This window comes from Trachymyrmex cornetzi, unplaced genomic scaffold, assembly GCF_001594075.2.
Source record: "Trachymyrmex cornetzi isolate Tcor2-1 unplaced genomic scaffold, Tcor1.1 scaffold245, whole genome shotgun sequence".
NCBI classification, from domain to species: domain Eukaryota; kingdom Metazoa; phylum Arthropoda; class Insecta; order Hymenoptera; family Formicidae; genus Trachymyrmex; species Trachymyrmex cornetzi.
The window spans coordinates 496,645-514,108 of NW_017297113.1; the positions used below are offsets into that span (position 1 = coordinate 496,645).

The 17,464-nt window shown below is 36.0% G+C and overlaps 2 protein-coding genes across 2 annotated transcripts; one reads left to right on the top strand and one right to left on the bottom strand.

The window, feature by feature from the left end:
* The first annotated feature begins 5,678 nt into the window (after positions 1-5,678).
* On the top strand, positions 5,679-10,869 carry Non2 (upstream activation factor subunit spp27 homolog Non2). Its single transcript, XM_018507629.1, has 5 exons — positions 5,679-5,770; positions 8,217-8,307; positions 9,202-9,494; positions 9,584-9,831; positions 9,958-10,869. The coding sequence occupies exons 1-5, from the start codon at positions 5,728-5,730 to the stop codon at positions 10,072-10,074; spliced, it is 792 nt and encodes a 263-aa protein (XP_018363131.1). The 5' UTR covers positions 5,679-5,727; the 3' UTR covers positions 10,075-10,869.
* Positions 10,870-12,689: 1,820 nt separating this feature from the next.
* Positions 12,690-16,924, bottom strand: LOC108761224 (UPF0704 protein C6orf165 homolog). The gene is made up of 13 exons (XM_018507640.1): positions 16,747-16,924; positions 16,501-16,663; positions 16,253-16,433; positions 15,375-15,544; positions 14,990-15,233; positions 14,722-14,851; positions 14,249-14,356; positions 14,072-14,174; positions 13,903-13,970; positions 13,619-13,767; positions 13,461-13,559; positions 13,239-13,374; positions 12,690-12,945 (listed from the first exon to the last, which is right to left on the bottom strand). Exons 1-13 carry the CDS (start codon positions 16,837-16,839, stop codon positions 12,718-12,720), a joined length of 1,872 nt encoding a protein of 623 aa, XP_018363142.1. The 5' UTR covers positions 16,840-16,924; the 3' UTR covers positions 12,690-12,717.
* Between the last annotated feature and the right edge of the window lie 540 nt (positions 16,925-17,464).

Genomic DNA, 17,464 nt, shown 5'->3' on the forward strand with positions numbered 1-17,464 from the left:
GGCTACGGGTGGCTACTCTCGCCCAGTGATTCAAAAACGTCCAATAAACGCGCAACGTGTGACGCGCGACCGTCGCGTTCCGAGATGGGAAAAGTTTCGGAGCGTACATATTGTTTACGCCGCGCGTTACAAGGGCGATGCGGAAATTCCGCGAAATCCGGCAGATTGTGCCGCTCGCGTGCACGGCCCATCGCATAACGCCCGCGCCGTATATGCGATGCATGCATGTATGCATGTATGCACGTATGTATATACAAGGAGGGAACTCTGCGGCACGCACACCGCGGCGTTATCATAACCCAGTGACGCCAAATATTGATTTTGACACGTACACGTGACAAGGCGTCGGACACCGGCGTGCTGTGAATGCATACGCGCGGTACGTACACGCACACGCGTGCACGCGTACACGCGTAAACGCGCGAACGGCACGGTACACACATTCGGTTCGGTGAGAGAGAGAGAGAGAGAGAGAGAGAGAGAGAGAGAGAGAGAGAGAGAGAGAGAGAGAGAGAGAGAACATGTTCGTTCGCCGCTTCTTCGCATTTCGCACGCAAATATCTGTTCTCGTGCGATGGACATTTATTGAAAAGATAAATTTTTATTCAAAGAGAGAGAGAGAGAGAGAGAGAGAGAGAGAGAGAGAGAGAGAGAGAGAATCGCTCCGACGCGGCGCACGTCGAATTTAGCCCCATACATATATACATATATACACGCGCACGCACACGCGTATCTACACGTGCTCACGTTGATCCATCGCGAGCTCTCGAGCTGCCACTCGCATATACTACACATATACCGGGTGATAAAGGAAACAGCCGATAATGCGTCGAGGACAGAAGGGCTCGGTGCGAATTTTCGGTTCCGCTGCGTTCGTGCGGAAATGATTTACAATGCGGTATAAACTTATGTACGCGTGCAGATAAAATCGACGGTTCCGAACAAGTCTGTCGGAACGTCGGCAAGTGTATGCATACATGTATAGGGTATACGTTACGCGATGTTTGCGAATTGATATTGCAACGCGATTCGATCAAGTTTCATGTCTCATGAATATTAAAGTCGTGTGTGTGTGTCTAAACATAGAGTTAATTAAATTGCAGGAATTATAGAATAATAATTGCGAGATTGTAATCGCGATCTTTTCTTTGCGTACGATTAACATCACCGCCGCTTGACATCGCGACAACCGCTTCGACGTATCGCCTTCAAGTGGAACGGCGAACTAATTAGTTCGATTAGCAGTTGTATTATCAAGCTCATAGTTGTGCAACAACGTGCTCCTCGAGAATTTATCATAATTCTGTGTCCCTATTTGTTGCCGCGTAGTATTAACGATGCACGCTCGCGAGGTTCACGCGAGCACGCATTGGCGAAGCAAATTAACGTTAAAGCTCCTAATAATATCATCACGTCACGTTCCGATTTGTAAAAGCGTTGCTCATCTGAGAGCGTCGATTGTACGAAGAATGATCCTAATCTTGCGATTCCTCTCCTCTCGACGTTACGCCATCTAACGCACATTGCAAGTTGATGAATTAAATAATACGCAGAGAAAAAGATGCTAATTCTAATTTGTGTAATCAATATTAATGATACTATCAGAATTAGTCTTGGTAAGACGTCAATTTACTTGCCATTCATTAATTTGTAGACGAATGCAAGTAAATAGTAATGCAGAAATGCGACGGTTGTTTTATATCCGTTTCTTCGCACAACTACCAAAGGCAGCGTTGTTCCTCAAATCGAATACTTGAATCGAAATGTATCTACATTACTCACGAAGAAGTCGTTGACGTTTACATTTCGGGTCGATGTTTTCACAATCGGTTAGTACGACTGCACTATGCGCGATGTAAAAGGAGGTCATGGTACAACCAAATGGCAATAATGATACAAGAACTAAGTCCCTCGTTCCCGTCAACCGATATTCTGAAAACCTGAAATTCAAACTGATGTACACACGCTGGCGACATCTGGCGGCGAAGCGAAGAGTGTCGTGGCGCAACTGTAGATTTCTGCGAGATCAACGAGTATCGGTAACTTATCCAATTTTGAACATGAATTCGCAGTTACCTTCACAGTTATGATCGATGAGAGTTACCATCTCCAAGACAATTTTTTTGTTGATCACTGCAAATGCTTTGTTGACCAATCAGAAGAAAGAATTTTACAAAGTCATCAAAGAATGCTTCAAAGCATTTGTAGCGTGAAGTCGAGCGCATCTATATATGTATATATAATTGTTTGTTGATGGGAAAACTTTTCAAGAAAATTTTTTTAATTCTAAAGAAGAAAACATATTTTAAGAAAAAAAAATAGCACAAATAAAACATTTGTTTATAATTATTTCAGCATTTCTTTACGATATACAACTCAAAAAATATTTCTTTTCTGTTATTATTACGAACTTGCAAACAGGATAAACGACACTTTTGCCCCCTAGTGATAAATTGGGAGAGTTACAAATGTTTTTTTTTTTTTCAACAAAAGTGTACACTACAGTGCATTAATTCGCTGGGTCATAGTAGTGGCCCGCCTTATCGACGTTTATTTTTTACTTAAATACTGTCAACTTTACAGAAAAACTGCAAAAGACAAAAATCATTTATTTTCTTCTCATAGAACTCTAAGAATTTTTTTAGAATTTTTTATCAACTTTTTACTACTGCATTTTCTTATTTTCGATAAGTCGGGCCGCTACTATGACTCAGCGAATTAATGCACTGCACTGTAGAGATGACTTCTTATTATTATCTCAAAATGCTAATTTTTTAGTTACGTCACTTTTCTATTAAACAATTGATATATACACTATATTTTATAAATTAATCGAATAGAGACGATGGGATATGCAGAGAAAAGTATTAACGTCAATCGGAAATATCGTACTAAAATGATTGTACCAACAGCACATTTGTGTCATTCATATTTGTTAAAAAAATTTATTATACTTGGCAATTAATCTCCATACAGCATAGAATTTGCAAAATCTTTGCAATATTGCTATAACATACAATATTCATGCTGCAACTTTTGTGCAATTTTGTACTGTAGGGATCTAGTTTTGAATTAAAAATATTTACATAATTACATTTAAATAATGTCTATATATATAATTATATTTATTACGCAACTGTTAGAATACGTTTAAGTGATAAATTTAATCGGTAATAAATTTCAATTTTAATGATGTACGAATGTGACTTGTATTTTTAGACTATTTTTAAGAAAAAAATATTTGCATTAGTCAGAAAATGCTATTTCATGAGATCCTGTAAAAGCGTCACGGGCCGGTATTCATAGTCAGATCTTATATTTAAGACCCTCTTAAGTACAGTCTTAAGATGTCATGAACCAATCAGAGGGCCGCATTAGCGACTTAAGACATTACTTAAGACGGTCTTAAAATAAGAATCGACTATGAATACCGGCCACGGTCTCAATTTGATGCTTAGCGATTGAATTTATTCAATTTCCAGCATCAAATCGTTCGATTCAAGATTGATACTACATCATTTTCATGCATTTTTTGACTGTCCAGCGTCAATTTTAATCATATAACCTATATTTTAATTGACGCTGTAAGTGAGCGTCAAACGTAAACATGAAAATAGGAAACCTTGAGATGTACTGTCTTAATCATCTTGATCATCTTCTTAATAATAATGGGATTAACGCATGCAACATTAATGGCACTTAAAGTAGCTTACATTTGCCGCTTTTACCGTCACCTGCTGACTAGCCTAACCTAAGCTGCATCCTGCTTTCCAGCTGCACCTGTTACGCGGATGTAATACCAGGCGTCGTCAACAGAGAGCACGACATGCTTCCAAATAATGCGAAAATGTCAATAACTTGGAGACAAATCAGCAACTGAGAATATCATCCTATACTTTGTTTTCGAGAATCAATATAATCGTATCTTATATACAAAACGCGATTAAATCTCGCGCATAAATTTTTCAACCATTCGATTGGGAAGTTTAGTAAACAATCTTGCATTCGTTTTACGGGCACTGTTAATGACCGCCCTAAACGACCGGAAATGACGTGTGAATTGAGAGGGAAAGTAATATTTTCGGAGAGAAAATACGTAATTTTGTCGAGTCAGGCCAGTCTTGTCGAAATCATCGCAAGCTGATTGGACGTACGTAACTCGTCGCGTTCGCTCGGGCCACCCAATATCGCATCGTCGTAACCGGTATGGCCGGGGAAGGTGCCATGTGGCCAGGTGCATCCACAAAGATTGGCTCGGCCATGTTGGAATATTCAAACGTTCATGGCGGTATTTACGTTGGGATGCATCGTCGGTAAACAACGATTGGTGGTCGTGACGGAGACGCGAGCGCTCGTCTCACGTCGAAAATCGCTTTTATCCCCGCGACGCAAGCTACAAGAACAAATTTACGATACGACTTCGGCCGAGACCGCGAGATGCTCGACTCGCAAGTAGATGCGCCGAATGCAGTACAGTCAGCGTCGAAAGTAAAGCCGGCACGTGCGACGTACGAGCCGTAGGGACTTGCTTAGATGGAAAAATCGAGCGTGGCGCTTCATAAGAAAACTCTTGGTCGTGCCAAACTGATACGATTATGTGACGGTAGTATCGCCGTGCGACGCACCGTTTCGGAGATATGCGTTTCCAAAGTTTATTTATCGCGGCGGGTTTGCCGATACTTTTGGACGTTACTGTACCGCTAACACGACGAAGGAACCGACTGGCCGTACCGACCGTCGCGGCCCGTTAAAATATTGTGCTGATTGGTCGCGATTACGCTTAAAAGGATGATTTTTTCGGTATGCGAGGAATTGGGACGATTAGATATCGTGATGATGTAACAAGTTAAACGTTTTGCTATTTTCTGTACACGCTGTCGCGCGTGCATATATTCTTTTCTCGAGATGACCGTTAAACTGACTGCAAACGGTTACGATATGTAATTCGATAAAAATAGCAAGAATTGATTAAACAAGTCGTACGAAATATTCCAACGCACACGATGACAAACAAAAATACATCCGTTAATTTTTTTGCATCATTTATACCCGTCATCGCGATCTTTGCATTCTTTTTAATTATATCCCTCCGAACACGGAGCGATTGTCATATGACGCGGACTAGGCGGCTCGACGCAACGAAACTCGGAGTATCCTCGGTACAGTCGGCGACAAAAGGCTCGCACGGCACGAGCGAGGAAAACACGTATTGGGTCGGTTAAATCGCAATATTACGTCAGGGGCGTCATGAGAAACTTGTAGAGAAAAAAAAGTTGGCCCGATTTGGTGTATATAGTATCCGTGTTCAGGCCCGCGTTGAGGAGTTATTGCGGGTCGAAAATGATTTTTCCGTAGGCGCCGTCAGTCAGCGAGGCGCGCAGACTGTACCGTGGACGCCACCGGCAGCCACGAGCGGCCGCTTCATGTACAGCCAGTTGGGAAAGTACGGCCGGAGGGCTGTGAAGAAACACCGAATTGGCATCCTCGGATCGCCGAATTACGCGTGGGGCGTGATGAGAAAATTGTAGATCGTAAAAAACTAACACGATTTAGTGTATATAGTATTCGTCTCGGTGCGATCGTTGTCGAGTTATTCGCGTTCGCAGGCGCGTCGGGTGGATGCGTATCGGAGCACTTTCAGCGCTGACTGTACCAACGGACGCTACGAGAGTCCGTAGCCGGCGTAGGCTCAGTTGGCAGCAGTACGTACAACGAGTAGCATCTACCATGGCCGATATCTCGAAGGAGGAGCTACGCAAGGAGATCACCGGTAAGTGGCGATATTGCGTGATGTAGGCGATATCGGTGCGTGATATCAGCGTAATCGAGCTACGTTCGGGCGTACGCACGCGTTGCGCGTCGCCATCGGACCGGGAATACAGGCGAAATCGGGCTCTTTGCTCTTGCGACGTGACGACTTTAGCGCGCACGTATGTGCCCAAGTGGCGTGCCCCACGCCGGCCATTATAACTGCGGCTCACCGTATTTTACCATCTACGTCGCGGGCTAACGGTACGACCGGCCGGATAACCGCTCCGTGCAATCCGCTCGCGATTTTTCATCTAGCCATTTCGGTGTCCTGGCGAAAATTCGGATTTTTCGTCGTTCGCTATAAAAAGATAGCTTTCTCGTTCCCGTCCTTGCGGCGGGCCGTATGACGCGTCTCGAGTGTGTGGTGGCGCGCGCCTATCAGCCTCGCTCTCGATTCGTGTCCCATTCCCACTCTCGCTCGTACTCTCTGTACCGCGTCACGGCGGATTTTTATGTCGTAGCAGATAAAAAAAGTGCCTATATATTCCTGGTGTGAAGCTCCTTCGAGAAAGATACGCTTCACGTCGATCGGAAACGGCCACGCGCGCGCGCTGCCCTTTTTTCCCTCCTTCGCGCGCCTCTCTCGCGTATCGCCGAATAGATCGTCATTGGTTATAACCGGAGTTCGCTGCCGCCCGCCTCCACCACCGTCCGTTGCCGTTAATATGCCGAGATATTCGCCAGTTCGCTATCTTTCCCCCATTGTCGATGTAACGCGGCTGTAACCGTCCATCGCCATTACAAATCGTGTCTCGCCCGTTGCGAGTTGCAAAGCGGCGGTTGATGATTAACGAAGCGCGCGCGTTACCAATACACGCGCGCGCGCGCGCCTCGCGTATTTTTTTTATTTTTTTTTTTTTTTTATTCAAGAACAGTTTTCGGCGAGCGCGTCGCGAATCGACCGAGCGCGAGCGCGCGCGCGCGCGCGCGCGTATACTCCATTTCCCTTCGCTTCTCTGTCTCTCCTCTTGTTCCTTCCATCTTTCTCGCGGTTTTCGATCGTTTCGGGAATCAATGCGCCGCACGATCGACCGCGGTACGCCGAGAAAAATCCCTCCGCGTCTCGCTCCACGCGTCGCAACGATGACTCGTTGCGTACTTACAGATATCTTTTTATTAGAGTCGCGCGCTGCTCCGATCGGCGGCGACCGGCACGGCGCGCGCCTCGCGCCACGGCGGCCATTTGCGCTCGATACTCACTAGGTCCCCCCGACGCGGGAAACCAAACTATTCCAGAGCCTCGCGTGTACACAAGTGCGGAGAATTGAGCGGCGAAGCGTAACCTTCCGCTCTTGCACGCGAACAATTCATTTTGCGCGGCTTTTTTAACTTGTACTTTAAGGACCGTTTCGATCAACTCTGATTAACTTTAATCGACGATTAATTCGATTTTGCAAAATCATTTAAAACAACATCTCTTGTATACTGCAGTTTTATTGTTCTTAATCTTTTTTTCGATATATTAAATATAATTCTATTAATTAATTTGATACTTTTATTTGTATTATTTATTAAAATAGTAGTGCTGATTAAGTTAATCGGAGTCGATCGAAATGGCCTTTGGTTGTCATTTTTTTCTCTCTCCATTACCTCATTCCTTCCTAAATAATAAAATTAGTGTTGCTTAAAAGTAGCAAATAAAAAAAATTCTGTTATAAATAAAGTGTCTACAGAAACAATATGCATTACATTTTTTAATTACTTTTAATGGATTTAAGCCGAAGTTATAGAATATACAAATTGATATTTGAATAATTATTTAAATTTCTAAGGGCCTAAAAAAAATTTGTTATATAAGAATAACATTTAAACATATGTAAAAATATATGATTATATACGAAACTTATCCATAAATCCTTTTATATAATTACTGTTTGACACAAGAAAAATAATAATAATGAGAAAACAAAGAATAATTAAAAGGATTATTTTCGCATTGTTGCATTTACAAAAGTTTAAGTTTGAAAAAAATGAGATAAAAAATTGCACATATAATTATATTCGAATTATTATACACAATTATATATGTGCAATTTTTTCTTATTTCCTCAAACTGGAATTTTTTTTAAAGAAACTGCGAAAATAATGAATCATTTTAATTACTTTTTGTTTTTTATTATTTTGCTTGTATCAAACAGTGAGTTTACAAAAGAAAGGAACGTATGACCAAATTTTGTATATAATTACATATTACTATATTTTTATATATATTCTTATATGAAAAATTTTTTCTTGGGGATAATTGTTTAAATAACAATGGTTCTTAAAAATTTTCAAATTTTTTTAGTTTTTGCAATGTAATATTTATGTTATTAATATAAATATTATATGGCGAAAACCAAAAAATACTTTAATGTATCTTAATTACAAAGTGTAATTATATTATGTTTATTAATTTTGTTTAGCTATCCTCAAGGATGCTGATCTTACTACTATGTCTGCTAAAAAAGTGAGGCAACAAATCGAAGAAAAACTCGATGTTGATCTCATAGAAAGGTAAGGCAACAGATAAAAACACAAATGAAATATGATTACAGAAATATTTTTTATTATATATTTTTGCATCTTTTTTATATTTTGATATATGATAAGATACGACAATCATTCATGCATTAGCACATAAAAAAAAGCAACGGCACCATTTCAATACCAAGTCGATTCATATTACGCGACGCGACAAAATATTTTTCTTCGATATACATGCGCATTTGCTCTCGTTAATGTTGCAACATCTAAAGACTGTTCTTTGCCATTATAATTCGACTATTTTGTTTCTTCGTTGTCTTTTTCTTTATATTATTGCAGGTTGAATTGAGAATACGTTTATATATTATAAATGAATATTTCATCATGTTGATAATGTAAGTTAACTTTAAGCATGAATCATATTAATAAAATATTAAAGATATGAATTTCGAACATAAATACTTGGATGTATGCAAGCATTTAATATAAAAGAATTTATTTTTGCATTTTTTTAAACAAATTGATATGTTGCTAAATAGGGAAGCAATTCATTCCTTTATCTATCTGATGCTTTATCATGTGTGCTCATAATATGTATGCTGATCATATTACCATAATATCACAATTTATTTTATTTTTCAGTATAAAATAAATTTAATTATTTTACTAATTATATTACTTTTAAAACTGAATCAAAAGCTTTAAAATGGACATATAATAGGCACTTGTGCACTGTAAAATAGTGCGGAAGAGAGTCTCGTGGTGTCCTAGAAAAAAACAGAGGATATCTGAGTGGAACTGTAATATAATAAATATAAGTTACCACCTCGTTCCTCCTCTAACAAGTTTTTATATTTTACAACTTTTACAGATACATTTACAATAATTACTTATAAAATAACAAATTACATTCATCCTTTATAGGAAAAAGGAAGTCGATGATTTAGTCATGGAATGTCTTCAAGAAAAACAGGATGGAGGAAAGAAAAAGAAGAAGGCTGCTAGTGAAGAGTCTGAAGATGGTGAAGAGGAAGAGGAAGAAGGGTCTGAAGAGGAGGAGGAGGAGGAAGAAAAAAAACCAGCCAAGCGAAATCCTGCTAAGAAAACTCCTAATAAACGTAAGAAGGGATCCTCCGAAGATGAAGAAAGCGCTAGCGATGATGATGCTAGCGATGAAGAATACAGTCCAAAGAAACCTAAAGTTACACCTAAAAAAAGTAAGATATTTTTTTTATTGTAATAAAGTTTTATGTTTCGTCAAGATTTCATTAAAATTCTCACGTGGGATGTATTACATTTTTTATAGGTAAGCCTGGAAAGAAAGGAAAAAAGAAGGGAAGTGACAGTGATAGTGACGAGGACTGGGGTAAAAACAAAAAAGCTCCAGGAAGCGCAGCAAAGAAGGGAGGAGCTGGTGGCAAAGGCAAAGGTGGTGGTTATACACGCGCTATCACACTGTCCCCAGAACTCGCCGCTGTTGTTGGCGCAGAACAAATGGCTCGACATGAAGTCGTGAAGAAAGTATGGAGTATTATCAAAGAAAGGAATCTTTATGTAAGTATTATTTGTACTTCATTTTCTACTTTACTATTTGTTATATTTTAGAAATTATGTATTATATTAAATGTATGTATTTACTTAACAAAAATCATGTTGCCAAGAAAATGACTATTTTTACAGGATCCTAAGAATAAACAATTTGCGATTTGTGATGAGGAATTAATGAAGGTAATCGGCGTAAAGCGTTTCAGAACTTTCGGTATGATGAAATACCTCAAAAATCACTTTGTAGATTAAATCATTCTTCAATCCCGATCTCCGACAAGTTATATACATATATATATATATAACATATTCCAAGGTGCGTCTCGTGCACCTCTTCATCTTTCTCACACGATACATACATACTATACATGAAACACAAAGGTATTTCTTGCGACTTAAGACTTTAGACCATGTTTACACCATTCCGATATATTCTGTCGCCCATTGTAACCATTTTGTTCCATTGATGACTGCAATATCATATTGACCCAATAAGCTTTATTACAAGTATGACTCTCAACAAATGCGTTGGGAATAAGGCATTTGATAATTCATTCAAATAATATTTAACAAGTAATTATACACAGATGTTCTTAATGGTTCTTCTTGACACTGGGACAATTGTTACTATGGACGTTCAGATAATTCGAAATGTGAATGACATTACAGTGGCCAATAGTCAATAAGCTGGTTTTAAGTCATCTAATTCAAAATAAATGTTATATCATTTGTATGGTCGTCATTAATAACAATATCTTACTCCTAATACAACATAACGTGACGCATCATTATAGCAATGGCATTAGTGAATGATAAATTGAAAAAGTTTAATTTTGAAATCTTCCGAGATTAAAAAAAATTCAATTTTATTACGTGACATTTCAACTAATACATATACCACATAGATGATATAGTTTTTTCAATATATTTCAAGTATTGAAGAAGTTTCTTTTTTCTACATTCACCTCCAAAAAAATGGACCACAAATTTAAACACAATTTTTTAACATCTAGCACTAAGCAAAAAATTGTAATCAGTCAAATTAAAGCTTAAATATTTTCTCTTAAACACAAAAAAAAAACAAAAATTGAGTTATAAAAAATGTTTAACAAATGGCGTATGAAGATAACTTTGACAAATTTTTGGAAATTTTTTAAAACATATTTCAACCGAGCCTACTGTCAAATATAAAAATGTAGGAATTTTTATTTTTCAACATATCCGTTTTTAAATATTTTTGTTTGAGTAACATTTTCAAAAACAAAATTATACAGTTTTAAAAAGAATATTACGGACAACTTTTTTCTTAGTTTTTAATTTTGATATTTTTATGTTTAAAAGAAATATTCAAGCTTTAATTTGAGCTTTGATTTATCTCAATCCAATAATATTTTGCTACATTATCGCCATTGAAAGGTGTTAAAAAATTATGATAAAATTTTTAGTATCATATTTTTTTGCAGATGAGTATTGTGTTATTATCGATGATCTTAATTATATGTATGTTTTTTAATACAAAAATCCTTAAAGTTAACGCCAGATCATGCATGATTTGTGGTTTATAATTTGCTGTTCGTCATTCGCATGAGATTAGTGAGTAAGGCTGCATTCGGGAATACACATTGAATGCCTTCAGGTATCTGTTTATCTTTATTTAACATTCGGTTAATAACAAGGATAGAATGATATTTGAAGGCATTCGTGTATTCCCGAACGCAGTTTAATATGGACGAGCGGATTCGCTAAATGCGGTTATTGTTTACCATTCATGTTGACTTACCAATGATACGATTTTCCCACAAAATCAAGGGGAATCACCACAAATCAATTCGTGTGTAGAGCTATACATAACGAACCGCAGATCACAAACAGTGAATATGAACAGTTTATCCTAGCAAATGATCAATTTCTGCAATTCTACTACGAATTGTGCGTAGTCTGACGTTAGTTTTGTGGTATTTTTGTCATTCTTTACGTTTTTATATTGAAATAATTTTTTCTGAAAAATGGATGTAATAGAATGGCAAATTTTGCCTCCAAAACGAAAAAAATACGAACATTTAAATTAAAAAAAAAAGAGAGAAGCTATGCGGAAAATTAACATCCTGTACCTCTTCTGTATAATAGCTACATTATACACATGCAAATGTAAGCAAAGTTTAATTGTATTATCGTGTAATTACTAATTATTGTCGTAATATAGGTTTCTTGGTGTAAAAATTGAATCTAATGTTTAAGATCTAATGGTAAAACAATATATTCATTGAAAGGTATCTTATAAGCATATTAAATGATTAAAGTCACAGTGGGTGCAGCGACCACTGGCTGTTGAAGTGTAGGAAATAAAATAATAGGCTCACGAAGCGAGGTGCGGAATCTTAACCGCATACATCTGTCCGAGCTTCGACATGTGTAAAATTCGTGTATTTTGAATATAAATTAAAGAAATGCTGGCCTAAACCAGGAATAAAGCCACACGAATGAGATCATTGCAGTTTATGATAACGAAAGCATTGCGTGAAAAAAATGCTATGCATACGAAATGATACATTAGAATACAAACTTGTTTCTCTAAAAAAAAAGGAGAAAAGTTCTATTTAAACTGTAATGTTCCGAAAAATGTATTTGGAAGTGTCATTAAATAATATTGCTTTCATTTTTTTTTAAACTGTCTTGTAATTTATTTCAATTATTTCCTAGTACTTTCTTAATATGACCCATTATATGTATCCTTTAATATTCCGAATAAATGCATTCATATATGTGATTGATTATTTACAATATAAATGTATAATTCACTTAAAAATATTTTTTATATATTTCATTTGACGTCAATGTTATTAAGATATTTACGTGCATATACTAGTTTTACGTAATTATTTCGAAGACGAAATTTTATAAATGTTCAAGTTCGTTTTCCAAGAATGATACAACGTGCTGATTATCATCTCGCCTTCCTCGTAATCCATATATGAACGTCAGGAGTTTCTTAGTGTTTGTACAGTTGTCTCTTCTGGTTTGAACTTCCTTATCCTGTGGCGGAGCTGCTTGCACGTAAACACCATATCGAAAATGCGAATTAAACGTCTGCGTACTACGTGTAGTACATCGACTTATATTTGCCTGAAAAAATACCGTATCAGCATTTTTCGTCTATAGAACTAGAAAATAAAAAAATTAATTATGTATGATAAATGTGTGATACAATTACATATATTCGATTAACGTGTCTAACAACAGAATTTTACAAATAATAATGCATTGAAATATTCGTGAGTAGATAAAAATAGTTCTTAAAATTGTTATCACTAAAAAATTGAGCATTTTATATTCCTCAAATATAAATTTTATCGTTGAAATTTTTTATTTCAATATATTATTAAATTCTTTTAGAACGTCGGTAAAGTTCTACTTACCAGGCGTAATGCTCTACGCTTCAACTCCCAAACGCTGGAAGTATAATATTTATCAATGTAGGGCGGAAGTATATGGACGTCCGTTTGAACTTTTTGATCATGACGAGTCTTCAGTCGCAATCCTTTTTCCGTTAATCTGGAAAAATAAGTGTATTTTTTACATTTATTAAATATCTTGGGTAAGCGATAGAATATGATTATATACATATAACAGCAACTCACTCTTCTTGACTTTGCATGGCTTCAATTTCTTCATGTAATTGGAATAGGTGGATGTATTCCGCATGATTGCGGACAAAATTGAGCGCGTCGTAAACATACCTATTAACATTCGAAACTAAGAAATTTATAGATTACTTTCATTTACAATGAAAGAATACCTGTCGGGATTTTTTCCGAATTTATCGGCTACTTCGGGTGATTTAAAGGCGTAATGTTTTCCTCTCCATTTCGCCACACCGTTATTCGGGTTTCCTGGTATAAGGGCGCCTCTGCCTGTTGCAAATGTCCACGCGCAAAATCCTAGAAACTAATACATCCCTCAATTCAGCGTTATTTGAAAATTTATTCGAGAATAAAATCACATAAATCTTTAAATAAACACTTTAATTTTTTTAATTTTGTCAAATTATAGAAGCATTAACTGCTGTTCTATTGCGGTTACCTCTAAGTTTATCTTCTCAAAATCTTTAGTGACATTTGGATAATATATCAAGCACTCTCCACACTCCGCTGTAAAAACACATATATATTTTTTATGCAATTAAAATAAGATCAAGTAAAAATTTATTTGCATTTAATATTTATTGTAATCTATAGAAAATTATTAGTACTTATTAAATTGCCCATGGTACGTTCCAATCTTTCAGCATCGGTTAAAATCTCCACATTTTCAGCTATATTTTCTAACTTTGTTTGATCGTAAATATTCACAGTCTATAACACAAATTATTCAGGATATATGTTATATGAATACACGTTTAAATCGATGCAGACGAATGCATTAATACCTTATTGCTCAAACCCTGTAACTCCCACAGGAAGTTGTTGATGTTACTCAGAGTGATCACCTCATCTTGTAAACCCATCCATATATCCGCCAGATCAATAAATTGCGGCTAATAGACAGAATGTATAATTATTAATCATAATACGATTACATTTATTGAAAACGGTTTAACATATATTTTATTCAAATGAAGATTTAATTATAATTTTCTGGATTTTAAAGGAACATTATCTTTTATTACAAAATTTTACTAATAGAAAGTAAATTTTTGTAAACAAGTTATTTCCATTCTACAGAATAATGATATTAGATTTACGTGGAAACAAATAAATCTAATTCCAGCTGAATTATTACTATTATTCTATTAAAACTGAATATGTGGGATTTCATAACTTTCAACTTTTGAAAATAAATGCTTTAAATAATTATGTCGAACATTAACTATAATTTATTCTTTCAAGTAGTCGTATTTACGTAGACTTGAGTAGTAGGGATAGCCGTTCTGTATCGAACAGTGTCGTGAAGTTTAAAAAATCGTGCTTGAAGACGTTCCATCAAGTCTTTCACTGCATTCTCACTACGCTCCACATCACTCAGCAGCTTTCTATAACAAAATTATATTAGAAATCGTGTCAATGTGGAGATCATTTATTATTTATTTTTATAAAGTATTAATTATTATTTATTAGATTTATTATTTATTTATAGATTATTTGTTGTTTATTTCTCTTTCTATAGATACCTGATGTAGATCTCTTGCTGACGACTAGCCGTTAACATTTCGATGAACCACTCGATTTTTTCTTCCGCGTCGGATGCCGCTTCCTTTGAACTGCAACATGCAGCATCCGAAACATCGATTGACATGCATGTGACTGCATTTTCCACGACAGCCGTGAATTTGTATATTTTGGCCATTAACGGCTCTAACAGCTCAAGAATAGAGTTGCGGGTCTTCATTAGAGCTTCTTGTAGAATGCTCGGCACTAAAAAACAATTATCTATAATCATTTTTGTAGAAAACCTTCACGTAATTGTAACATTTTTCGCGATATCATCTCCATTTAAAGTCATTTAAATTTACGCTGTCACCATCGGTCGGATTAAAAATTAATCCATGCTCTTACGATCGTCGATCCCCTCGCCACCGCGTTGACAATCTCTGTTAAATAGACGGATCCCTGCTACTAGACACATTAACTCCATCAATTGCTCCTCTTTCTCTCGTTTCGGCAAAGTTACATAATGAGTCAGCTCGGAAGCCTGGAAGACGCTCTGTAACGCTACTGAAACCTCCCTATATAATGTAAAATACATGTTTATATAATATTATATTTATCATTATTTAACCTTTAAGGCCCGTTTTCATAATATGTGATTATGTAAAGATTAAAGGCTGCCAAGAGATTCATCAATGAAGTTTATTCATGAATTTCATGGTAATCTTTATTCTTAGGTAACCATAGATTGTGAAAACATGGCTAAATGAGTAAATAGAATGGCTCGAATACAGTTTTCTTTAAAATCTAATTTTGGAAAAAGAAAAAAAGAATTGTTTAGAAATTTTAAAGTTCATTATTTTTACATTTCTCTGTCTCATAAGGATATTGTACTAATATAAATTTAAGCATAACATATATTAGTAAAAAATATAACAAAACTGAAATTTTTTGTGGTTTTGAGCATCTCACCTATTAACTTGCATATTTTTAAATCATTTAAATATAATAAGCAAGTTAGAGATTTACGAGAAATTAAATATAATAATTTTGTGTATAATATATCCGTTATAATTTTCGGTTAGTGTAGATTACGATTTGTAGACGACAATATTTCTTATCATTTGCGATGTAATAATTCTCGTGATAATGCCGCATTTGGCACAAGGTAAATTTTTCGTGATTGAGAATAGAGAAATGTGAGATGGAGAACTGAATGTTATTGATTTGATTTTGTTAACTTTGAGTTCTTATTAAATTTGTATGAATGTGAGCAATGTGATTACCTCAGAACCGATGGGACCGTGGGACTTCCCAGACCACTCAGAAGCGTTATTACTGCTAATATTTTCTGATATAGTTTTTCCGTATCCTTCCCACTCTCCAGTTTATTAGTTTCGCAAATTTCAGCGACTAAAGGTGCAGTTTTCTGGTGCAGTCGTAATCGATGCCTTTTGACAGTTTCATCTAAGCCAAAGTATAAAATCGTAATAATAGTTGTACAAATAGAAACATCTCAATTAAACACCTTTACCTCTGTCATGATAATGCTTAGCAAAGTATAGCTGATTTTTCAAAGTTACAAGACTGGGTCGGCTTTGGTCACATAGCCTCTCCGTTACAGCTGGAATTACTTTGGCATTTTCCTCGTCGTTTTCTTTTATTCTATACACTGGATTTAATTGATAAAGAGAGAGCTACAAATTTTTAAGAACTGTAATCACCGCTTAGTATCTTGCTTGCGTTTCAATATTATTTCATTGGAGTTATATGAAATTACCAAAAACGAAGCTAAATCCTTAGTTATTGATGTCCCTTTTGCTTTACATTCGTTTACGATTCTTTTCGTCAATTCTTTTCGTACGCTTTCCATAATAAAAGACAAATAAAGTAGGTACCTCCAGCTGATTTAGGAATTTTCACCTGCTAGTCGTGGACTCCAACCGAATCATCCACCCATAAAGTTTGATCGATACTATACATTATGTGTGGTTTTTATTCCTGCACTAGACTGCACTAGAACTCTCGCTTTTGCCAAATATCAAAAATATACCTATCTCGCTTTAAATTCCAAAAGTGCATACATAAATTCAGCCATAGAAAACATGCCTATGGAAATTATTATTACTAACATTTCATTTATATTCTCTTTTAAATTCTTTAAATATTAATACCGAATAAGAGCAATAAGTAGATGATCTTACGCAAGTTTTTATATTTGACATAAAAAACGTATAGTCATGCTATATCTATATTATCGATTAAATAGATATTTATTACATATTTCGCATGCATATCGAAGTAAGTATACAAGCGTTAACTTCATCGACTTTTAAAAGATTTATTATTTTATCTTATATTATTTCTCTCTCTCTCTCTCTCATAATAAATATTTACAGAATACACGTAGTTTTATTTGCAAAATAAAAATAAAGATACGATACCTCTTCGAAAAATTGAAAATAGTAGAAAATGGTAGTCTCAAAAATTGAATTTTT